General features: G+C 41.9%; 1 protein-coding gene and 1 long non-coding RNA gene across 4 annotated transcripts in view; one reads left to right on the top strand and one right to left on the bottom strand.

The window, feature by feature from the left end:
* The window catches only part of LOC135283167 (uncharacterized), a 30,089-nt gene extending 23,381 nt beyond the window's left edge, over window positions 1-6,708 (top strand). For both annotated transcript variants that reach the window (XR_010349034.1, XR_010349036.1), the window contains exons 2-3: window positions 4,109-4,286; window positions 6,575-6,708. This is a non-coding gene — a long non-coding RNA (uncharacterized LOC135283167). The remainder of the gene's footprint in view (window positions 1-4,108; window positions 4,287-6,574) is intronic.
* On the bottom strand, window positions 591-24,711 carry AZIN1 (antizyme inhibitor 1). 2 transcript variants are annotated; one of them, XM_064393671.1, is made up of 13 exons: window positions 24,399-24,711; window positions 18,677-18,814; window positions 11,729-11,926; window positions 10,680-10,850; window positions 9,563-9,736; window positions 9,130-9,302; window positions 6,610-6,744; window positions 5,083-5,164; window positions 4,192-4,266; window positions 2,953-3,118; window positions 2,279-2,397; window positions 1,891-2,105; window positions 591-1,262 (listed from the first exon to the last, which is right to left on the bottom strand). In XM_064393671.1, exons 5-13 carry the CDS (start codon window positions 9,680-9,682, stop codon window positions 1,151-1,153), a joined length of 1,197 nt encoding a protein of 398 aa, XP_064249741.1. In that variant the 5' UTR covers window positions 9,683-9,736; window positions 10,680-10,850; window positions 11,729-11,926; window positions 18,677-18,814; window positions 24,399-24,711; the 3' UTR covers window positions 591-1,150. The 2 variants fall into 2 exon arrangements, with proteins under 2 accessions (XP_064249741.1, XP_064249735.1); XM_064393665.1 differs by lacking the exon at window positions 10,680-10,850.
* Between the last annotated feature and the right edge of the window lie 140 nt (window positions 24,712-24,851).

A 24,851-nucleotide genomic window follows, 5' to 3' on the forward strand; every position in this document is an offset into this window, starting at 1 on the left:
CTGCAGTAACACAAAGAAATTCTCTGACCAGTTCATTACTCAATGCACATATATTTGCAGCAGTCTGATTTACCTTTACAGAATGGATACAGCTAAATGAAGTCCAGTGCAAGAGAGCATTTGAGGTTTCTGTAGGCTTGTGCAGCCCTGCCCTAGAGTTAGCACTATACAGAACTAGCTAAAGTTCAAAGTTAAGACTTTTCAAATAAACACTATTAAAAAAGGAGCCAAAGGTTCTGTGACAACATGCAGAATTGGACTAACCCATGCTGCCTCAGGGCACTGCATGCACACGAGCTGGGACAATCTCTCCGTGCACACCCATGCCTAGTGCAGGTTAGCTGGTTGGTGTGAAGAACTGAATCTAAGGTCATGCTCTAAAAACACACCACAAATTGCCTTTTAGCCTTCCAGGAACTTACATGACTTTCACTTCATACAGATTGATCAATCTTAACATTTTTACTGTTTAACACAAAGCTGAACCAATGGGCTTGAGAAAAGAAAGCTTCTCAAATCAATCACATATACATCTACTTCATCTGCCTAGCTATCTGCCTAGCTCCTCCCAAAGTTAGCCTGAAAAACAGTAAAATCTACACAAAGTTTTATTGCAATCATACAAGGGATACATCACGGGTCAAATACAACAAATACTATGATGCAATTTTACATTTATTAAACTACAGTTCAAAGCACAAATTTACACATTCTAAATACACTAAAACATCTAATGAAGTCACACTGGTCTCCCACTGACATTTGATATATCTGGGCGAAAGACAATAACTTTACAAGACTTTTCTAACAGGAATCCTTAGTATAAAAACTGTGTACTTGTATGTAAACTGTTGAAGAACCCAAGTGATGGGTTTCCATCTCCACTAAGTCATCCATTTTGTTGCATATTTAACGCTCAGGGGTTGAATGAACTTGATTTTGAATTTGGACACCGTTATCTAACCCTCCCACCCCCCACTGAATTGTAGCTGTAGCTTGTTTTGCCTGGTCCCCATTACTATTACTATTTTTTCAAGTTTTGAAGAGAATGAATTGAATTCAAGATTGTTCCATTTCTTCCACATTGGAATGTTGACCAGACAAACTACAGACTTGCAACTGCAGGTCTAAAGGAAGCGTTAATGCCTGTTTAAGCTGCAGTGGAAAAGCGTTCTTCCGGGCTCAGCTGAATGCACGAAGGCACAAAGAAGAAGTTCTTCATCAATGTGTCTGAAGCAATTCCAGCATCTTGCATCTCATCCCTGCAGCACAAAAGGTCAAGAGATGTAATAGCATGTTTTCAGGTTCAGTTTCCCTTCAGCAACCAGCCTCCACACAGCATTTGAAGCCAATTGCCCCTGTGTGGCTTGGCCCTGGCTCAGCAGAAGGGAGCCCAGCTGTGCCAGTCCCTGGCACACAGAAATGCTGCCACTCCCCAGGGTGGGAAGGCAAGGCCCTGCCTGGGTGCAGGAATGGGTTACCACTCTCCATCACTCTCCACAAGAGCATCACTGCCCTTCCTGCCTTCGATGGTGCCAACACTGCACACAAGTGGTCATGTGTTTTTTAGGAAAGCTCAAAGGTTGACATTAAACAGCTTTTGTTAAGCCAGTAGAAGACTTTACAACTGCCACTGAACTCACAGGTGAGATCAGTCAGGTATTCTGCTTTCCTCTGTCAGCCTTAAAGCAAAGTAGGCATTTTATCACAGATCTCAGCTTAGTCTCAGCAGTCAGACAACAGGGACAAAAAAAAAAAAAAATCCACAGACTAAAAAGGCATGTTCTTGCACTCAGCATTTTCCTATATTTGCCACTGAATGTAATTTATAAGTGTAGACTCCTGAAGGATGCAAAAGCAACCTTGCCAATACCAAGATAGTTTTCTTACCAGTCACTGAAAGACATCATGTAGTAAATCAGTGGCCTCTGGTAGTCGTTAAAGGCAGACTGTTCACCCAAGGTACCAGAGCCCATATTGTCAAAGATCAGCCAATCTCCAACGCTCAACTCGGGAAGAAGACAGTTTTCCACAATTTGATCAAGCTCATCACAGGATGGACCCCAAAGGCTGCTTGCAAACAGAGGCTCATCTTCCTTGTATTTCTATATGGAAATGATTGAGGCAATTCAGGTTCAGTTTACTGAATAAGAATTTTCAAATATACAGAAGGTTAATTTAATAAATAATATGCAATTATATATGTATGAAGTGTTAAATATATATTCAATAGACAAGGATAGAAAGGACTACTTCTGAAGAATACAAAAGGACTCACCTTGTGAACCTCTGGGATAGTATTCAGTTTCTCAGACAATTTACTTGCAAAAGAACCATAAACACCATCATTTATGTAATATGTAAATACTGGTTCATCATCATTCCTGGTTTGCTCCACTGGAAGTGAAAAAAAGAAGTTTCTTGCATGCATGTTTTGTCATAAGTAGTCCTTTTGCAATCTAACTTAAGTCAGCTGCTTTCTCCTGACAAGGGGGTTCCATATATACTGGAATAGGAGAATTGCAAGCAGAGTAATCTGTATGAGACCAGATTATAAATTCAGTTATAACTTTATACTTATAGTGAGAGGCTTAATAAAATTAATACTTTCAGTAGTAACCACTGATAAGCATATAAATCCAGAGAAGCAGAGAAGTAGCTTGCTTGCTCTGGGACATGATTTTTTATGTTCTAATACAGAACCTTCTAACACACAATCTGTGACGCACCCAATATAGGTTTAACCTAGTAAGATACAAGAAGTGCCACATAAAAGTGAGACATACAGGTAACATGTGGTCAGAATCCAGAAGGCATATTACAGTGCAAGAACTAGGGGATGCACTAAATAGATAAACTAGTCAACTAAATAGATAAAACTAGTCAATCCCAACTAATAGTGGGCAGTTACCTGTACTGAGTCATAACACAGAACAGAAAACCAACCCTTACCTCCAGAAGGAAGAAGTTTATCATACTCAACAGTCTTCTTTGCAATGACATTCACTGCCAGTGTAAATGCAGATGAAACATAATAACATCCAGGCTCTGCAATCACATTAACACCAGATTCTTTAGGAAAGTAGACATCCAGCAATGGCCTGATGACGTGATTAACCTAGGAAATTGAAGTCAGAGGTAAGGCCAATGAACTCAGATTACAGATGTATCACACACACTTCCAGTCAGCAACAAGTCTAGTCAGAACACCAAATGCTTACTCTGCTCCTCCAATCTCTGAGAAATGCCTTTACCAGAGGTCCACAATTTATAAAAAAAAAAAACATGTAAGAAAACTGGTCATTCTGCTAAACACTGAAGATGAGAACCATGAGTCCGAGTACCACACAGTCTCTTTTCACAACCAAAGTTCAAGCTGTGGTGCACTATGACTGCACCAGCAACTTCAGTGCCCATCAAACACAACAGATAATGTAAAATTACATATGAACCCACAAGAATGAGCAAAGGACCTGTTAATGATCAGTTCTGAATAGTATCATGTTAACACAGAATTATTTAATACTAATGTTCATATCTTGGGACAGATATTTGAAGATCTACTGATATTTTGACAAGTAACAGAACCATTAGAACTGAGAGAAAAGCCCTGATTGTGGTTACTAACTCCTCACTACATCACTTTCACTGTGCTGAATTCATGGAGCCCGTGTTTAAGACAACATAACATTGTAAACTGGGTAGCCTGTTTTACATGCCACTTCATACTAAAGATGGCATTTAGGCCAAATCAGGGGCCAGCAAAATCAATACCTTTAGCTTTCAGTTCCACAGCAAAATACTGGAAATTTTCATCCAGTAGCAACAGGGTTTATGATCCAAAGCATGCTAAGGCACCCTGACCCAAACCATGCAAGAGTCACCAGCTGGACAACAGTCAAGAAAAACCTTGAATTACTGCTAGGGCTGCTTCAGATAGTAATTTAATCTCTAGCACACTTAAATGAGCATTCACCCAGGATGAACAGGATTAAAAAGAAGCCATGATCACTTCCAAGAATGGATTACACTATCCATGATCAAGAATACAAACCCAGCTGGGGGGATCCTGAGCTACAGTCTAACATGGAACTTAACTATGTTTCAGCTATCAATTCAAGCTGCAGTTTGAAGGTTGAACACTTCAACGTCTTCAAAAGTAAGAGTTTCAACTTCCAACACATTGCATACCTCTTCCAGCTGAAGTTCTGAACCTGTGAAGCCGCCACCAATATCCAACATGTTCATCTTAAAGCCAAATTCTTCCTAAAATGCATAGGCAGAATGTAAGTACATGAACAACAGTAAATGCAAAATTATTTTGTTGCTGCTCATTGTGGTTGTTTTCTGGGTATTTAAGCTTTTGAAACTATTTAGCTGAGTACATCTAATGAGGGAGTAAGGGCATAGTACAGCTCCATTAAATCTAGAAGCAAAGCACTGGGATGTCAGTGGAGGCTGGTTACACAATTCTCTGCAAGCCCCACAGCAATACCAACTCCCATCTTGGGGCTTTTGTTATATTCAGACAGTATTGGCTGAACAGGTGGTGTATTGACAAAAGGCAGTTTTAGGATTTCACAAATTTTGTGGCAAGACCAATGCAATGAATTTGCACAAAGATCAGCAAGATCCACAGTTTTACTGCCCCCATATGCTATCAGCCACAGCTAAGGCACTGCAGCAATAAGAGTAAACAGACTTGCAGTCTTCTCTGTTTATTTACAAACTCCTCATACTACAACAGATGCCAGCATACAATTGTTCAATTTCAATGTAACCTAAAAGCATCAGTTGTGTATTACAGGACTGAGATTTGAGTATCAAAAAGCCTTGATCCAAAGTGGGAAACTAATTTAAATAGAATTTAAGGCTACTGCCTGTCAGTGGGACAGTATTCATTACCATAATTTGGACAAAGTTGGTTTTACCTCTACCACACATCACAAAGGAGTATTTAGTCCCTCACTAAAAGTTCCATTTCTAATTATTTATTTTGGAAAGAATGTAGTTGTTGTTAATATCACTGGAATAGAATGGATCTCTAGTGTAGCAATTGCATGTGTGTATAGATCTACTTACAGCCATGTCAAACACACACCGAGCATCAGACAGAGCATGAATGTATGTTTGCAGATCCTTGCAAGAGCCCGAAACATGAAATCTGAAAGAAATAAAAACACAGTAAATACACTGAACCATGCAGATTTCAGACCAAGCAAATTGTTTCACCATATAAAACAGCAACAGAAGCAACTCATTCCCAAGTGTCTCAAAGCAAGCTTAAATGATAACATAGAGCAGCTGTGCAAAGCTCAGACCACTACTGCCTTCTATTTCACTGAATTTATACTTGAGAATTGTCTTCCTCTTAATCCTAAGAATGTCCCACAATATTCTCATCTTTGAGAAACAAAAGATTTACTGAATTTTTCAGTCTTCACTATCCAAGTGGCTGAAAGTTGTTTTTCAGTAGCAGAAGAAAAAGCTGCAGAGAAGTACTGATGCCTACCACACGTGCCTGAATCTCCTGTCTTTTGTCCAAAAGATTCAAGTACTGCCATATGCACTTAAGTCACTGAGGTGCTAAAACAAGTGCCAGCATTGCCACGGGCTTCCTCAAAAGGAGTATGGTCTACTGGTTCTAGACAGACCAAACACCACCCAAGCCACAGTGTTCTTTACTCCAAGTCTACTCCTTTAAGGAATGCCATTCTGAGGCAAAGGTCACTTTTCAAAGTTACTTGCATGAATCCACGTGTGGATTTAAATATTATTTAAATTTTAAAAAATGCTCAAGAGTCACGTGGTTTTATAAAAGTTGGTTAAGACATTATACAAAGAGGAATATTTATTAAGACATTTGTAGCTTATGCTTTAACATCCCTTTCAAACAGATAGAAAACATTTGGTTTAAATCATCAAAATCTGGGTTAACATTTTTTTATTGTCTTGATGACCCATTTATTTGTTTGGTTGCTTTCCTAAAACAGTCATGAGCATGTGATGGATTTGTAGCTGAAGGTAAACAGAGCAGACTTGTGCACGCATTTTTGTCAGATACAGTAAAACATCCACCAAGCTTCCAATTAAAATACCACAGATCATCTGTACAAACTTGGAACTCCAGGATTCATTCCTGCCACCTACAAGTCAAAAACTTATTTTGTCTCGAAATGATCAAAGAGTGACATAGAACCTTAACTCTTACATCTGACCCCATGTTCATCTTGTTCTAACTAGCCAACCTATCCCGTGCTGTACTAGCACTTCTGTTATGATGTTTATTGTTGGAAAAATACAAATTGTTACCACAGAAGTTCAAGAGTACCGTTACAGAACAGGAGAGGCTTCTAAACTCACTTTTCATGCTGACAGAGGGAATTTATTTCATTTCATATTGTTTTGATGTATGTAATAGTTACTTTGTTTCATACTAGTTTGTGCTTGCAAGCAAAAGCTCATGATTCTAAATTGATGTGATATTGTTTGTCTGGGGTTTTTGTTGATTTTTTTTTAAACCTTGTAAAATAGTGTCACCAGAGAAAAATTACTTTCTATTTTACATCTTAAGTACATCAGCCAGCAGAGGACAATGAAGTTACTCACTTGACACCAATTATTTGGACTCCCAGCTCCTTAGCACATTCCATAAGGTGCCTACAGTTCTTCAGGGTGGTGCCAAACTTCATATTCATCTCCTCACCAGCAGTAATGTCTTCTGTGGCAATGTGCAGTAAGAGCCTAAGAGAAGGGGAAGATGATTGGGGCAGTTGGTTTACATCATCAGCACATGTGAAGCCTGAAGATTGTCAGAAGTGTGTTGATTATGTTGTCAGTACTCCAGCTCCATCGATGGATGAATCAAGGCAACCTAATAATAACAATCCTGTACGGAGAAAAAACTAGCAATTAGGGGCTAAAACATGGAGCCAACAAGGACAAGGGATTTCGAAATGCAGCAACTAAGACTCTTGCAGCAGCAAGAGTCTGTTGAGTGCTGTAATAAAAAATAATGTTACCTTCTAATAAAGCATAGTTCCTCATAAAATCAGTAAGACTAATATGATTTTTCCCATCTCTGTACTCCTCCCCAGCCCAGAGGTTCCCCTTCAGTCAGACATGCATCAGATTTAGTTAAACTCAGCATCCAGGCTGAAAGCACACCTTGGCCATATCACATAACCTCCCCTTCTGGCTGAGCTCATGGACTCAGGATGAGGGGGTATGGTGGTCAGTCCATTCCCTGCCCCTTCTTCCAGGACACTGCAGAGCAGAGGGGCAGCAAGTTCCATTTCTTACATTCTTATGCAGTGGGACATCTTCCTCTGTCTGGTCAAAGCCTGGTTTTGGGTAGGTTTGGCAAACTGCAGTGCCAGTGCTGACCTTTCTCTATATTAAAGTAACACTTGAGGGGCAAAGGCATGGTCACACCCAAACCTCTAGAGACATAGCCCCAAACCTCCCAAACTCAAACTGCTGTCCTCTGAGAAAGTCACACCACCACAAGATCAATAATCAGTCATCCAGTAAACTAAACAGAGGTGGTGTCATGACTTACATGCAGACTGGCAGAGCACACTGCAGTTACCCAGGATGGGGAGTGTAAATGAGTGGAAGAAACTCAGAGTGAAACAGCTCGTTACAGGACAGGCAACAAACAGAACTCAGCCTGGCCACTACAGCTGGCCTAACATCTACATGACTTCTGCAAGTACTTTCCAAATGTTTCATGGTGTGTTTAAAATGCATTTCGTAAAGAGCAAAAAATCCTAAGTTCTCAAACAGGTTGTCCTGTAATCCTTGTTAATTTATACCATCTCATCTTGAAAAACTGATGAGCATTTAGTTTCCTGCTTCTCACTAGCAGTGAAAATTCTGTTAAAAAAAAAATCTGTAGTCAGACAATATTTTGTGAAGCATTTGGAAAAATGTGCTAACTGTAGCAAAAAATTGTTACAAATCAAGCTCTTTAAAATGTAATAGAAAAATTCAAATCCATATTATGATTTGTAACCTCATATTAAGATTAGTCAAAATCCCTCCTTAAAGACATCCAATGTTAAACCGACAAATTGTTATAGCAGCATTTTAAGGGAATCAAGATATTTTTCAAGCAAAAGCCACAGAAATTTTTACAGAAATTTCTCTCCAGTATGCACACCACAGACAGACTTCCACGAGGATGAAGTATAATCACCAGCAACAACAATACTAAATCTTGTAGTCTTGAACAAACAAAAAAGCTCTCTCAAACACCACCATTCCCCAAAAAAAACACCAAAACAAGTCACAGTTTTGGGAGAAGACACTACTTTAATAATGACTTCAGAACCAAGGAATTTGTTAAGCATATCAGGAATTCAGTTTCTCCAATGACATTTATGGAAAGCTGTATCTTTAATCACTGCAAAGCACTGTAAGAGTCACTTAGGCTCTGGCTCCATATTTCTTAAAGGCATGGCCCAAAGCTAAAGCATTCACATGTGAGGGATGTGATGTTAAATGACTGACAGGAGTGCCTGTCAGTCCAGGAGACCATTATACATTGCCAGCAATAAAATTGCCATATTTAACAGCCAGACTATCAGCTTTGACCACTTTTCTACAGAGAGGAGCTGAGCTAATATCAAAGTGAGTGAAAAAACTTCCCACTGTTTTGTGTGGAAATACCTGTAGGTGTATTTAATAGACCTGCAGAGTGTGCTCAAACCCCAGGTGGGATCCAATGCACACTGTCATTGGCTGGTAGCTCAGCCAGAGCCACTAATATCCAAACACAACTCCCTGGAAGATAACACTGAAGCCAAAACAGAGCAGGAGGAAGATGTTATTTGCAGATGATGAAATACTAGACTCTGAACTTTAAGCACTGAAACCTTTACATGAAGATTGCCCTAAAAAAATCACTTTCTCCCAAGATTTTTTCCCAAACCAAGGGCCATTGTATTAGGAAGCCAAGACTCAGTAGGAAAAGATGCAAAAAGCTACTTTCAAAGGAGACAGAAGAACAGATACAAGTGATTTGTACTAAAGAAGCCATGTATTTTGCTTGCAACTCAAACTACCCAGAAGACAGGCAAAGAGTTTCCCCCACATTAAAAGCAAAACCAGGATTTTGACACTTACTTGGCGTTTGGATGGTTCCGTGAAATTTTCTTCAGCTCAATATCATTGTCACAAGTCATGATGTTTATCCCTGCTTTTGCTGCATACTTGATCTGAGAGGCTTGCTTGCAAGGGTTTGTGTATATGATGTTTTCAGGAGAAATGCCCAGGTCTTGTACCAATGCCATTTCAGACTGAAAAACAGGAGCATACCAGAGTTTGACAAAGTGCACAGCACCATCTTTCCTGAATTTTTATTAGATGTGCTCTACTACCACACTAAACAGAAACTGTCTACTGCTTCTAAGGCAGAAATACAGATTTTCAACAGCCAGTTACAAATGAATTCACAGTTCAAATTTTATTTATAATCATGGCACTTAGCACCAAAGAGATGAATTTAAACCAGCAGCCACATGAAAGAAAATAAAGCACACAGGCAAGAAAAACTTACTTTACTGGAACATGCAAAACCAACACCAAGGGTTCCCAGAATTTCGAGTACACCTGGAGTAGAATTGCATTTTACAGGATAAAATGGCTTTATTGGTGCCATCACATTCTGCCATTGCATGTTATTCCTTACAAGCTTTCCAAGATCTCCAACATAAAATGCCTTTTTTCCAGTCTGCAAAAGGAAGAATAGGAAAATAAAATGTCTGAAATTGTAGGTTTGCTGTCAAGACAAACAACCCCAAGTCTTAAAAAACTAAGTACCTTTTTTTACCCTGCTCTTAACTTTTAGATTTGACCTTGAATAATGTTTTTCTGTTCACCTAGCAATTTGAACTAGTTTAAAAAACCAAAGGGAATACCTACCACTTCAGAGATATTATGAATGCTATTGACAATATTTTGAGATTCCTGAATAAAAGATTCTATTTAAATACCAAATGCTGATTTTATCAAAAAACACAGATTAAGTTACACACTTCTTTCAACTTTTTATTTTCAGAAGTCTGCAGCTATTTATAGGAAGAAGATCCACTGGGATGAAAGCTTCCACAGTCTCAATGTAATTTATATCTTATTATACAAGGAATAAAATCCAGTGCACTAACATTATTTTAACATCTAATAGCTTGTTTTACTGAAAATCTGTCTGATGGTATTTTAGTTCAGGAAGTCAAGTTTGAGACTGTTCTCCACATCTTGTGGAGAATGAAGTTCAAAAGGAATTTTTAAAACTCGACTCCATGTTAAAGGTGACAGAATCAAGTACATAACCTTTAAGAAAATGCACAGACTTTTCTGGAACTCTTAAGTTCTGCACATCTTTCTCACTATCAGCTCATGATGCAAGTGTAGTGGATCAAACTGCAAACAGATTTTTCCAGACTTGTTGATAATGTGCACTCAGTAAAAGTACTGTAGGTGAATGACCTAATGTAAATCAAAGACCATCACAAAGTACATGATGGATCTGAATCGAGACTGTACATCAAATGTTAATTCTAGTACTTGACTTTTGCAGATATGAAACTCTACATGTTGTGGCTTATTTTATACAAAGTCTTTATTTCTGTTTAAAAAACACAAATAGAAATTCCATCGGGTGGAAGCATACTGACCCCCTGTACGGGTCACCAGCAGGAATGGGATCTGGAGCTTTAGATCCATGGCACAGGCCTCTACCCCTTGAGCTAAAGGAGTAAATGAAAGCAGCAGGAGGCAGCTATCCTCTGTGAGCCAGCCAGTGGTTGGAGACATGACATGTTGCCAGTAGTTTACCTATTTATTTGCTAGACAGAAAAAGAATATTAGGAATCAGGATTTGGGAATCCTACACCTGAGTTCAGAAGGCCATGGAATTTAGCTATTTGCTGTACTATAGCTGACCACTTGCACATGAATATTAGTTCTGATAAACCAAGTGAAAAGTAAGCAACTCCCAGTATGGCATATGAAGAACACAGGATTTGCTTAATGAATTTTTTTTAAAGTTTGCTCTTTCTACAATTTTGTCTACATCTTCCTGCCTCCTCTTAAGAGATGATGAAGCCTTATTCAAAAAATGACTACTGTATACACAGAATTATTCAACTTTCTTTCCAGTTGGCTGCTAAACTTCAGCTACTTTTACATCAGTTTTGCTTGAAAGACAGCACCTCACAATGTGCTTGTACCAGAGTTTCCAGTGGGGAGAAGGGTAACAGGAAGATGTATGAATATTAATCATGATGGCCCACAGAAAATTTAAACATGGCTTTAAACAGGCTCAGCATAGACATTTGTCAGAACTCTGCTGTATTTTCAGGGAAATAACAAAAACATTCTAACTGAATATATCCACTTGCATAATTTCAGGTGCCCCATTTCTAATAAAACCTCTTCAAACAATGAGATGGGAACCTGTACTTAATTACATCAGCCAGACTACTTTCTTGATAGTCACACTCAGGCTAGTAAGAGCTGATGACCAAACTTCCCCAACAGAATTCTGCCCAAAGCAAGAAAACAGCAAAGAAGCAGAATTAGAAGAGGAAACTACTTTATAAATAAGGTGAGTGAGGCTTAGCTGACTGTTTCTCTGTTGCTGTCAGCTTATCAGCTCTAAAATACTTTGACCTCATTTGAAGACTTAGGGAACTAAATCAAAAGATCTGGAAAGCAAACTTACATGAGTATGTTCATAAATACAGTTGTCAATAACATCTGCAAGAGTTGCTCCTTCATCCAACAGACCAATGGAGTAATTTGCATCCTCAAGAAATCCTTTCATCTCAGCCGTATTCCACAAAGCCGACAGTCATAAACCAAGAAACACAAGGGATGGGCTTCCAAGCCTTATATCCGGGTCCTTAAATTATGCAACAAACTGTAGAAAGAAAATGTGTCAATGGAGAAAGAGGCACAAAGCATACCTTGCTGCTGTTTAAAAATCAGCTTTCTACACCTGATGTCCTACAAACACTAACACACCATCCACAAAGACCAAAGATGTTTCTACTCTGCTCACCCTACATTTGTCAGAGATATGGATAGAACAATTCTACTGAAGCCAGGAATAAAACAGAAGCTGGGTACTTTAAATCTGACTTCCAGAAACAACTGATGCTAGGCTGTTCTTGAGAAGAATTCCAGACTGTATGCACACTGATCTGCACTGAGTTTATGCAAACTATGAAAATACTGCAAGGGCAGCATAATTGTACAAATACCTCAGCGCAGTTCTTCTCAAGTAGAGCATCTTAAGCAATGCTAGCATTCAAGTGTGCAACTGGAAGACTGCCTGTAATAGAGCATTCCTAAAATTGTTATGGAAAACTTGCAGCTTATTGATTAAATGTTAGCAGTGAGATTCATGCTAATGTTCTAGTTCTTTTGATGCTAATTTATGTCCACTGCATTTATCAGAGATTTTGTTGTTCTGTTCATAACATTACCTACAACACTTAAAAAGGTTAATTGCAACAGAGGTTAATATAAAGAAGCCACTAGGCTAGAAGTAATTTTCAAAGTCATAATCTTAGCAAGAAGAATTGTCATTAAAATAAAGTAACAGTTACAGTCTAACTTTATTTGCATCTTGCTTATTCTCAGATCTTCACTGCAAATTAGCTTAGTAGTTAGTAGCTTATACAGTGTTTTCCAAAAGACATCCTAAATCAGCAAAGTCCAAACACTGAAAACACTGTTAAATATAGTCTTAGAATGCAGATTGACTATTTAATCACAAGTAAAAGTCAGCAGACAGCAGAAAATTACCAACAGCTGACTATATACCTTCATTTGCTTTACTTGATGAATAGAACAATCTGCAGTTTACATTCCATTAGTTGTGGGTCTTGTTTAAAAGCAGCTTATTAGCTTACATCAACCCACTGACCACATTTTTGTTTCAACTGTCATCTTTATGACTAACACAAGATTGATTAAAACCAGCTAACTAAATAGATTCCTTCTCTAAATGAAGACCTAAGACTTTTTTAAATATCAACAGAAGCTGCATAGTACTTGGAAAAAAAAAAGTGACAGTTGTTTTCTAAAGCCACCTGCACTTATATCTACAATAACAGAATTATTTTTCTAATTGAAAGTGTTTATAGAAACCGCAAACATTACAGCTGAAAGCCAAAAATACTTCATTAGGACTATAAAAATTAAGATAATTTTGACTTCAAATCATCACAGGGCCATGGTATTAACTCAGTCTCATGTTTCATCCACCACCTCCATACAGTGAAAAAAAAATACACAATTTGCAACATAGGTTTGGTTAATGTTGTCAACAATATGAACAAAGTTACTTTGCTGTAGTTTAACCTACCAGGACTAAGCAGCAGTTGCTCCTGCTTGTCATTATGCCAAATAATGGGAAAGGAGCCAGCAGGGCTTTTATATGCTTTCTGCACAACTCAAACATGCCCCCTATGTTTGTTACAAGAGGAATTTACTGCCAGGTGAGCTAAGTCAGTGGCAGCAAGAATATTCAGTTCTGTTCAGAAGCAGAACAATGAAGACAAGTACACCGGGTAAGAAATAGTTGTCTCACACATACAGAGTGAATCCTATGATTATTTAAGGGAATCCTGAAGATCCAAAACAATCACAGAAGAGCAAGATAATTATCACATTGATGTAAGGATTTAATGAGTTATAAAAACAATGACTAGGTGGTAGACTATAATAACCAGAAAAGTCTTTAGTCAGTCATATCTCAGTATGAGACTAAGAGCTAAAAATCCTTAAAAAAAATACCACCACTAAACAAAAGAAGCTTGTGAACTAAGTTTGCCTTAGAATCAGTCCAACAACGATGAACACCACAGTCATCTTCATAAAATACCCATGGTTTTCAGAGGCAGAGGAACAAAAAGGCTGAGTTATCTTTTTCCCCCCCAAGAAAGAAATGCTGGCATCAGCTTTTCACTGAAATTTTCTTAAGGAATTACTGTGTATATAAGGGTACTATTTAGCTAGATTTTTAGATGTTGGTTAGGTTTTTTTTTTCATGCTACTAGCCACTTCCTACACTCTAAAGCTTGCAGACAGTCAAGAGTCCCTTCCAGCCCAGATCTACCCCACTGGAAGGTCTCAGCACACCCACTGGAACCAGTCACAGCCCTGAATGGTTTTTAGCCTCACCAGACACACACAGGTAATTGCATGTACCTTGCATTCAAATGAAGCAGCCCAATCTAACCAACTGCACACTTCGCCTCTGAGTGTGGATGTTCATCTGAGTTACAGTGGGGTAGATTTAAGCTAGTTGTCTTGTAGTCTTAAAAGAAAGGCTTTTTTTCCCCCATAGTTAATGACTGTGGTGTCTACAGCTTTCAGACAGATGGTGTAGAAGTACAATTTCCTTGAAAAGCTGCCCCTTTAATTTTGGGGAGACTCAGTTCAAGTAAAGCACAGAGGGAGGACTCTTTACTACCACCTCCCAAAGCTACCACGAACAAAAAGAAAAATTATCTAGTAAGTTAGTTTTGATAAAGATTATTTCCTAAACAAGACTTGTCTCTTGCTCATTCATCAAAAACCATCTTATGGTCAAAAGGCAGGTACCAAAAGGAATATAAGCTAGAACAGATTCAATGACAAATTGCAACAAACCCTAAACAACCTGATATAACCTTTCCCAGGATGCTGAACAGTGATTGCTTTCTCTAAGCACATCCAAGACATGGAAGCTTTTCCATTTAACAAAATAAATCTAGTAGAAAAAAAACTAATGTTTGTTTGACTACTGTCCTATTTCCCCTTTTTGGAATAAATTACATCTCTTCAGTCTTGATAGGAAGGATATTCTACAAGGAAAAAACAAATTCCTAGAAGCACTGCTACAGCACCACTACAAGACAGTGGCTAGAGAAACAATTCTTAAGGGGTTAAAGATTAGGATTTGGGACTCTGCTGTCACCTTATTCTGTCCTGAATGGTTCATTCCTGATGGGGGGAGGAGAATCAATGATAAAATTTTCAGAAGGAAATCTAAATGATGGTTTAGGACTTTTTTTGATGTCTGTAAGATGAGTCAGAACTCATTAGAGTGCAAAGCTCACTCCTTGCTGGAAATGCTGACTTGCTGCAAGTCATTATTTGACAGACTTGGTGTGGTAACACCACCCATTTTCACACCTGAAATGTTAGTCTGCACAATGCTCCAGGACATATATTTTAAGTCAAACAAAAGCTGTCAAGTGGTATGAGACTTCTACATAGGCATGTAATTGCTTTCTTTGAAGTAAGCATTACATCCTCGGGCTCTTTAACACAATGACTTCCCAGATGAAGAACTCTAAGATAAAAGTGTACATATTTAAACACTGCAATTACTGCAGACATCTGGAATAAAAGAAAATGAAAATTCTCTGAACAGAGTCTAAACACATGCTTGTCACATGTAAGCACCCATAACACACACAGTTTTCATTTCTTTTCTTTACATTGTCTAAACTATGTATTGTTTGGCCTAAGAAAATAACTTAAAAACCCCCACCTATAGGTTTGGGTCTTTCATAAAAAACTTCCTCTGCAAAAAAAGTATTGGCAAATGAAATGGGCTCCAAATAATGTCTTTCAACCACATCTTATTAAACAAAAGTATTTATGACCTATAACAATTATGCTGATACAAAAATCATAAAGGGCAAATTATTCTCTCATTCCTTGCAATACTGGTTCTTCAGGGGTAACAAATCAAAAAGAAACATTTTGTCACTGACACCAGCAATTCAGTACAGAACAGGTATACTAGAAAAGTATATATATTTTATATATATACTCACTATACATGAATCCTCTGCTTTTACTGCAGGGAATACCTACTTATAATTGGAGTATCTTTTAAAAAAAATTCCAAGACGCCATTTCACCAACTTGCATTCCTGTAATTCAGTTAGCTGAGTGCAGCCACTAACCAGCTGATGGAAATACTGAAACAGATGTCTTTTTTTGCATTACTCAAGTTACCTCTCAGCACAAATCCACTGAAGGCCATAAGTAGTGTACCTGTACAGCTTAGGTAACTTGCAGCCTATTCTATTCTCTCAGCAGCATTCCACACAGTTAAGTGAGCAATGTAGAAAGAACAATTCTGCTGAAGCAAGCAACCGGGATAGGAAAAAACAATGGCCCATCCAGCATCTTGTACAGGAACAAAAACCTTCTGCATTCTTGAAGTTTGAACACACTGTTCAGACCAAATAAGCTCACAGCTTCCAAAAGAATGGCTACTCTTCTAAGTGCACATATACTTCCGTGGTAGCAGACCAGCACTTCTCTTTTACAACAGTGCAAACAGTCCCTTCCCTATTCCATCTCCTCATTTGCTCAGTGTTAGTATTTGGCCTCCCCCTGTCCCCTCTGACTCCCAACTCCCAGCCCTCCTGTTCCCTGACTGCCACCAGCTCCATCTGCACTAAGGCATGAAGGCTTGCAAAGTTAGCCAGTCCAGATAGCTACTGCTTCCACTTGGCATAGACAGGGCTTGCTAATACATAGAGATCCATTGCTGATTCCCATCATTTCTGACCAACCAGATGGGGTAATACAGAGAAAAGACTTTAAAGGAACAAGACTTCAGGCCACAGCTGCTGGACTGCTCAGGGAGTGAGAGCTTGAAGAGCAGACAGAACTAAGCCCCAAGTCTTTCCCTGCCAGTGTAACACAAGAAAAAAGTGAGATGGAAAAAATGATAAAAAGGAAGTGAGTTTAATGGAAATGTAAGTACACCTTCGGACAAAAGATTTTTGTTTTAGTTCCACTGGAACATTAACATATAACATTACAGTTATATTTAAAGGCTCACTTGACCTTTTTCCCATTAAATCATTTTGCAAATTGAACAAGACTCAAAGTACCAATTAGCTCTCTAACTCGCATCTTAGCTGCACTTGAGGCAATGACTTGTGCTTCAGCACACCAAAACAGGTACAGATTCCCTGGCAAACACCACTGCTACCTACATCACCACTAGATTCAATACAGAAGTACTTCTACTTGTGTACAATACATTATTATTGAACATGTAATAGATCCAACCTCAAAATAAATACACATCATCTGAACATTCAGCTGCAAATAAAGCAAATCCAGTGGCATTTCCATTCTAGGGCAACTTATGCCTCATATCATTTGTCACAGCACAGGAATCTACCAGTTAGAGAAGGTATATCTCAAAGAAGGTACCAGATCAGCCTTCACCTCAAGAGTAAGAACTTGCATCACAGCCAAAATTCTCTTCAGCTTTAGAAATTAAGATGCATGTATAGTACCTTAAGATTGTATACTTTATTCACTCCTTTTTAACAATTCTTTTGCCTTTCCTAGCTTTTTATTACTTTATTCTGTTCAAGTGCAAAATGTCATGCAAGAGTTCTAGCCACATAGAAGAGCAAACCAAAACTTAAACTGAACAGGAGAAGCATTTTTCTCAGCTATTTTGCTTATAAAAACCACACCTTAAACATAACAGTGATATTCAGAAAATTCTCAGTGTTAACTGAATTCACTTGACTAGAATATTCAACTACAAAGAACCAGATATATGCAGTTAATTCAGTAAGTTTCAAACAAAACAAAGAACATAACCTCCGGAGATATAGCCAGAAGTCAGGATAAACCAAGCTCATCCTGTGCCTCAGCAATTGTGGTATTTTCAAAGAACGAGTTTATCTACATTAAGTACCTTATTAGGATGCATGCTAACACAACTGGCATTTGGAATCTTTGTGGTCTTTAAAAAGTACCTGGCTCAGTAAGATGTACTTAACCATTTGCAAGTTCTACATTAAAAAGCGTTCCATAATTTATAGGTAGTAAGCCAAACAAAACCGCCTTCAGCTAGACAGGAAAAAAGTAATACTGTACAAATACTGTATGAATGCATTTGTAATATCTGAGTTAAGACTATTGTTAAAAACCACATAACACTAAGTTAACAGAACATGATAACCACATACATTTCAGTTTTCTGTGCTCCTTAAGATCAGCTAAATGCATTCATTTGTTTTCCATTATCATGGTCTTGTTTTTCTTTAATACCTATCTGCCACTTCAAAATATAAAGGCATTTATAATTGGTACACATTTTCCTTCTAACATTAAATTCCACATTCTACTGTAACCCCACTACAACTATTTGTGGAAATGGATAGCAATTAACAAATAATGGAGACGGGCATTTGGGAAGGCACACCCTTCATGATCAGCCTTAGTTACTGTTTACAATAGCAAATCTTAACTATTTCAGTATAAACTACTCTACAACGATACCGTACTCAGCAAGTCATGATTTGATGTTAACAGTTAATTGCAGTCCAATTCCTGACTTCAGAATTATCACTGAGAGACTAAAGTTACAGCATTTTATTTCAGGATTTCTGCAGCCAATACCCCTAATTCAGAAAAGTAGCTTTATTTACCAAGTTTACTGCAGAATTTCGTCAGATAATTGTACTGAGAAACATGTTAGGTGAGTAAAATGTTTAGTTTAGTCCCCCTCACCATCCTGTAAGTCCTATGCAATTTTGTTAATCTACATCCAGACCTTGCTTATCAAAAATCAAGCTGTATTTTTGCAAGTGCTTATCTTCCTGCATGCAGATGAAGAGAGACTTACATGGACAAGTTAGGAGATGGAACCCTACTATCATCAGCTAGGTTCCCAAGGTGGCTCAGCGTTGAAGTCGAACTGCTCTCTATAAAGCACTTCTCCTAAGCCCTCTGGATAGTTGTAAACTTGATCAGAGATTTTGCCCTGTAGGGAGACAAATGCACACAAAAGTAAAATTCATAGCCAGAACAAAATAACAGCTTTATCATAAAACATGTAACAAATGCCTTTTCAGCAGTGCTTTTAAAAAGGCTTGCAACACTCCACCATGAAAGTTCATAATTACATCAAACACCCAGTTTTCAAGAGTTAATATAAACTCTGACCAGAACAAGTCAGATCAGATGTACAAAGAACTGCTAAAACACGAGACTGCTTACTCTACTTATCTTTCACAGTCCGAATGAGAAGATTTTCAAAACTAATGGCAAAGATCTTTACATGATCCTGCTGTAAGGTAGTATGCCTTAACACTGGACTACTCTCCCAGAAGTGTTTTTAACCCTGTAACCACTGCATTCTTCCCCTCCCCACTTCCTTTCTATTTTAGAATTCCCTTGCCATGTTCCTTCTCCCTCTGCTGTGAACGAACACGGCACGTGGGTGAAAAAGCTATGTGGGTGAAAAATAGTGCTTTATATAGTGAAACTGAACACCACAAAGACAAATCCAGAAATGAGCAAGACAGTAAAAACAAAGAAACTTATGCTTGCCTTGAGGAATGAGGAAACATTTCAGCTGGCCCTTAAAGGCTATCACACACATCACCAAAGCAGCATTTTAAAGTACAAGGCTAGCTTACTCAAGGCAAAGCAATCACACAAACAGAACAATGGGCGTAAAAGCAGTCAAGGAAACATTTATTAGGCTGTTGAGAAGTTACTCCTCTTAAAAGCAACAATAATTTTCATGGAATTAAAAACACTACCAAACTGGTCACATGTAAACCCAACATACAACAAAGTTTCTACAAATTTGCTGCGATATGTGGCATGAAACATACCAACCTATTGTGAAAATTAACCTTTGCTACTTCCATTATTTAAGTAATAATACATGGGCTGACTACAAAAGCCTGACTTCTAGGAATCACCTAACACAAAAGGTCATCTTCACAACCATTAGTTAAACTCCTGGAATATACTTTCCCACTTATTCTTGCTATTGGAAAACTAAACCAGTACACTGCATAAAGTACTGCCTAACACACAGAGGCAATGCAACTCGAGGGTAACTGTTTCACAGCAACTCCCAGAGAGCAATCCCTGCAGCTTTACTACATAAATTAGCATTTACTAGCATGCAACATTAAAACCAAACCTCAGTGCTTCAAAACTGAGATATTACAGAATTTTGCCAGCTAGAATTAATGTATATTTATTACATTTAACCTTATCCTTTTCTTTCACTAAAGCAAGAAGTCAGTTACATTTAGTTCTGCACACAACAGTTTCACAAAAGGAAGGTGTTGCCAACATTTAAAATTAACTGGTAGTTACACTACTTCCTACTGCTGTTCTGATTATACTCAGGAATTCATACAAATTTTCCAGGACACGAATTAAGTTTACCTTTCTAGCCAAACAAGTCATTAAACACAAGTGCTTCTAGGTAGAGCACATGACGTTCACTGCAAAACTTAAAATGCAATGCTTCAGCCAAATATCACCTGCAATATTATGCCCATAAATATTCTCCCATGTCCCAAGGAGGAAAGTTTACAGTGAAAATTCCTGTGGAGCAGAAATGAAACCCAACAATTTTCTGTAGCAACAGTAAACTTTGAGCTGTGCCAAGATCTAACTGTCTTTCAGAACTTCTTTTAAATGAGAATTATTTATGTAAAGGATCTACACAAACATATATAAAATAGTCTGACTGCTATTTTGTGCAGCTCTGCCACTTCTAAACATTCAGAGGAAAACAGAATAATTTGATTCTTTCCAATTGCAGTCATTTTAGTCTATTTTAACCACCAGAAAGGGATTTTGCTGTCAAGTGGCAAAGCTGGGCTACCACTTTAAGTAGAAGTGTATTAGATGTCCATAACCCATATGGGCAAAGCCAGTTTAACAAAAATTGCACGTTATCAACCAAAATGAACCATTCCTTGTTTAAGAGTCTTAAAGTAGGTATAAAAGTATTCTTTGCTAAGCAGCGAGCTTTTAGTTGTGGGAATAGTCAGCAAGGTAGCTCTGCCTTTTAATATTCAAGTGGCACCTATATGCATTGTTTATCTCCCATCTGTTGGTATATACTCTACTAGCAGGTTCCTGAAGTTTGACTCCAGCTCAGGCAACAACAGTCACAACTCACCTGAGGACCCAAATCACCCCCCAGCTGTCCACAGCACACAGTTTGGTCAGAACACCTGCATTCCTGCAGCAAGACCTGTAAGTGCCCAGCAGGGCTGGGCTTTTTCCAGCTCACTGGCCCCCCTCAGCTCCCCACGTGTGATGGGGCCTACAAAACCAGGAATCAATCAATTTTCTTAAAAAAAAGTAAACCACTGCATCTGTTTCTGAGAAGTGACCCTTTAGTGGCTTGAGCTAAAATATCCATTAACCAAACCCTAAAAATCTAGAATTACAATGACCTTGCACATTTTACACCAAGTGGCAGACTCAAAGGCACCAAAGTTACCCTGGTTCACAGAAAAACGTAGGTATTTTTGAGTTACAGTAAGCCTCTTCCAGAGCAGGGAGAGGATATTGTGGCAAAGGGATCGAAGGGCAGGGAACAGGTCCTGAAGGAAGCACAAGTCCCTGAGGAGCTCTCCCATGAACCACACTCTTGCTCCTGTGCTACATCAACAGCATCTAGAGCTGAAATCTACCATTATACCTAAATTAGCACACTACACTATTAAGCCTCGCTTCTAGGAAGGGACAGTCTTAATTCTCCTCCAGAGCAATCTGTCTCCCCTTTAATTTGGAGAGATGGAATCATTTCCAGCAGCACTGCTGCAATCACACACCTGCAGCAGCCTTCCAGGGAGCAGTGAGAGGCACAAGCTGTGCGGCTCCAGGGGCTGGCTGCAGTGCTGAAAGGCAGTAATGCTGCCTCCAGTAAAACTGTGCCCACAGGAGAAACATTCCCACAGCTGCTCACCACCAAACAACACCCTCCCCCTCCCAAAGACCCTCCTTTTTCTGGGGTTTAACAGCCTTTCCCTGGAGCTCAATGCCCAGCAGGAGGCATGGGGAGAGCAGGCCAGAGGCAGAGAAGGGAGCTCCCAGAGCCAGAGGCACACGGGGAAGGGGCTGCCTTGTCACAGGCATCAGCCACAGCAGCAGCAGCATTGTTCACACGGTGACAGGAAGGAAAGAACTAGACTGGACCAGTCCAGACTGGAACAAACCCCTCCTACCATCACCATTATTCACAACCCCCACCTCCCCCCCAGCACCACTGCCTCCCACGTTTATCCAAGGAAGAATAATGGGCAAGTGCAGCGTCTTCAGAGACAAAAATCCGGCAGCCGGGGAGGGCAGAAGAAGCAGGGCAGGACCACCCCCCAACCCACTCGCACACAAGAGACCCAATCACGCATCTGACTAGATGGTAGGCATTTCTACGCTGTTTTATTGGCCTTCACACCGTGTTTTCATTCAGGGTGGCTGTAACCGACTGGGACTACACAATTGTATCCTGGTTAGTCACCGGAGACTGCTGCAGAGGTCTGAAACGCAGTGCTTCTCCTGCCTCCAGGCACAAGGCAGCTGTGCTGGATTTTGTACTGCAGGAGATGCACTTCAGAAAGGCTCAAAAGGTTTAGGCTCACTTTCTTCCCTTTTCACCACAACCAGGTAACCCCCAGCACACACAGGCATCTTCATGGGCTCAGACTGATGACGGGAAGAGATCTGCAGTGCTGTCTAGTGCCCAGCCGTACCAGCATCCTCTTCAGCCACACCACGATCCTGCACTCGCACTGTCCCACTTACACACAGTGAGCCCGCTCGGTCACCGTGCCTTCAGCTCCCCTACCACCAGGAACAGACAGACAGACACCTCACTGATCTCCCACCACTGTAACTCTGCTGAGCTCCTACCACACAGGGAACGGCACTGCAGCCGACATGCAAACACTACCGCAACATTCAGATACACACACTTTACACACAGAATTCAGCTATCAGCTGAGCAGGAACCAGAAGCTCTTCTCCATGCTTTCCAAAAGCCACACCAGCAGCCAAATGGACCACAATACATTGGCAGAGGCAGCCAAGACAAGAAAGTTGAGCTCAACCAAGAGAGCTCCAAAAGGACCAGCGGCACCAAACCTGCTACGCTATGGGTCTGACCAAGGGGAAGGGTAAAGGGTGCACCCTAGAAATGACCAGAGAACTACTCCCCGGGCGAAGGAGAGGAACTGCTAACGGGAGGGAAGGGCTCCCTTTCCACATGCCGGGTGACCCCACTGCGTGAGGGCAGTCCCGGAAAGCGTCACTCGTGCAATGGCCTCACAAGCCGTGCGTTGCTCTGACAGCCGGCGCTGCCGCCCTGCTCCTCGGCGCGGCCCTTGCCGACCATGCCGAGGGGACAGGTGAGGAGGCCTCGTGCAGGCAGCTCAGGTGAGGGGAAAAGTGGAGCATGGCAGCGGGAGCCCGGATGGATAATCACGCTCACAGAAGCACAACATGGCCCCTGAGAAGCAGGCGAGACGTCGCGGCCATGCCACCAGCACTTCTCCTGCCTCTGCCCCCGTCAGGCTGCCCAGCCCTGGAGCCTGTCACACACGGCTGTCCCCGGGGGCTAGGGGAGCTTATGGCGTGTGGGTCACACGTGCAATGGGACCCCGCAGCACCCGCGCCGCAGCCCGTACTGCCAGCCCAGGCTGCTGCCACAGGACATTGGGCAGCCCCTCGCCCTGCGGGATCCAGGCGAGGACGCCCCTCGGCCCCCGGTCCCAGGCAGGGGCGCCGTACGAGAGGCAGCAGCGCCCGGTGGGCGCGGGGCTCCAGCCGCGGGCACTGCCCCGGCTGCGAGGGGGAAGACACCGTACAGCCCCCCTCCGCAGGAATCCGCCATGTTAGGGCGGCCGCCGAGCCCCCGCTGGCCGCGAAGCCGGCGGCCTCGCCGCCGTTCCGCGTCCCGAGGACTGCGGGAGAAGGGGACCCGCGGCACCGCCGCAGCGTTCGCCCCGGTGCCCGGCCTCCGCTCCCGCCCCGTCACCGCTCGCACGCAGCGCTGTCCGCCATGTTAGCGCGGCGGCCGTTGACCCTCCGCCCGCCGCCGCCGCCGCCCTGCCGGGTGCGGGGGTCCCGCTGCCCGCCCGCCCGGCCCCCGCACTGCGGCCCGCGCCGCCCGGCGCGCCGGGGGACAGGCGAGCTCCGGCTCTGACTCATTCCGCCGCTCTCCATCTGCCGCTGCCGGTGGCAGCCGGTCTCGCCCCACGCCGCCGAGCGGAGAAAGGGCAGCGGGAGGAACTGGCCCCATCCGCAAACCTGCCCGGCAGTCACCGCCACGGTACTGCCCGCCGGCTGCCCCTCCGCCCTTTCCGGGCACCATGACCACCGTTGTCCGTCCGTCCCTCCCTGCACTGCCCCGAGCCCCAGGCCCCGGGCAGAGGGAAGCCCCTAACGCTGCCACCCGCCGCCGGTGACCACGGGCGCCCCGGCCCGGTTCGGAGCTTGGGGTGGGCGTCGCCACTGCTCCCCTCCCTCACTCCCACCACCTCCCCCACGGGCGGCGAGAGCCCCAGGACTCCCGCTCCGGTACTCACGTGAGATAACGGCCCGAAAGATTTGGTAAATCGTCTTCTCTTTTTAGGCGGAATTTTTAAAGAGGGATGTGGGAACCTACAGCAGAAATACAGGCGGCGGCAACGGCGCCTTCCAGGGCCATAGGCTGCGGGGGCGGCCGGCGGGGAAAGCGCAGCGCAGCGCTGGGACCAGAGGGCACAGGCGAAGAGAGACAGAACCGGAGCGGGCCGGGGGCTGCGGTAGCGGCGAGCGGAGACGGGAGCGCGGCCGACGAGCTGCAAGCGGGCGAGCGGAGACACAGGACGAGAAGAAGGAGCCGTCGCCGGCAGTGCTTTTATAGAGGGGGAGGGTGGGGCGGGACCCGGGCCGTCGTCACCGCACCGGGGGCGGGATCCACCGCCTTCCCCCGCCGCGGCGGCCGGGGCGCGCTGGGCCGGCCGAGCGAGGCGTGTGTCCCCGGCGGGGCTGGCGTG

The sequence above is a fragment of the Passer domesticus genome, chromosome 1 (genome assembly GCF_036417665.1).
Source record: "Passer domesticus isolate bPasDom1 chromosome 1, bPasDom1.hap1, whole genome shotgun sequence".
In the NCBI taxonomy this organism is placed as follows: Eukaryota; Metazoa; Chordata; class Aves; order Passeriformes; family Passeridae; genus Passer; species Passer domesticus.

What these genes read in the sequence shown, in the direction of transcription:
- AZIN1 (XM_064393665.1), bottom strand. Translation starts at nt 11,830, where the DNA reads ATGAAAGGATTTCTTGAGGATGCAAATTACTCCATTGGTCTGTTGGAT. An exon ending in CGGAACCATCCAAACGCCAA is followed by an intron (nt 6,745 to 9,129) that starts GTAAGTGTCAAA and finishes CCCTTCTCTTAG; the next exon opens with GCTCTTACTGCACATTGCCA. An exon ending in TAAACTTCTTCCTTCTGGAG is followed by an intron (nt 2,398 to 2,952) that starts GTAAGGGTTGGT and finishes TTTCACTTCCAG; the next exon opens with TGGAGCAAACCAGGAATGAT.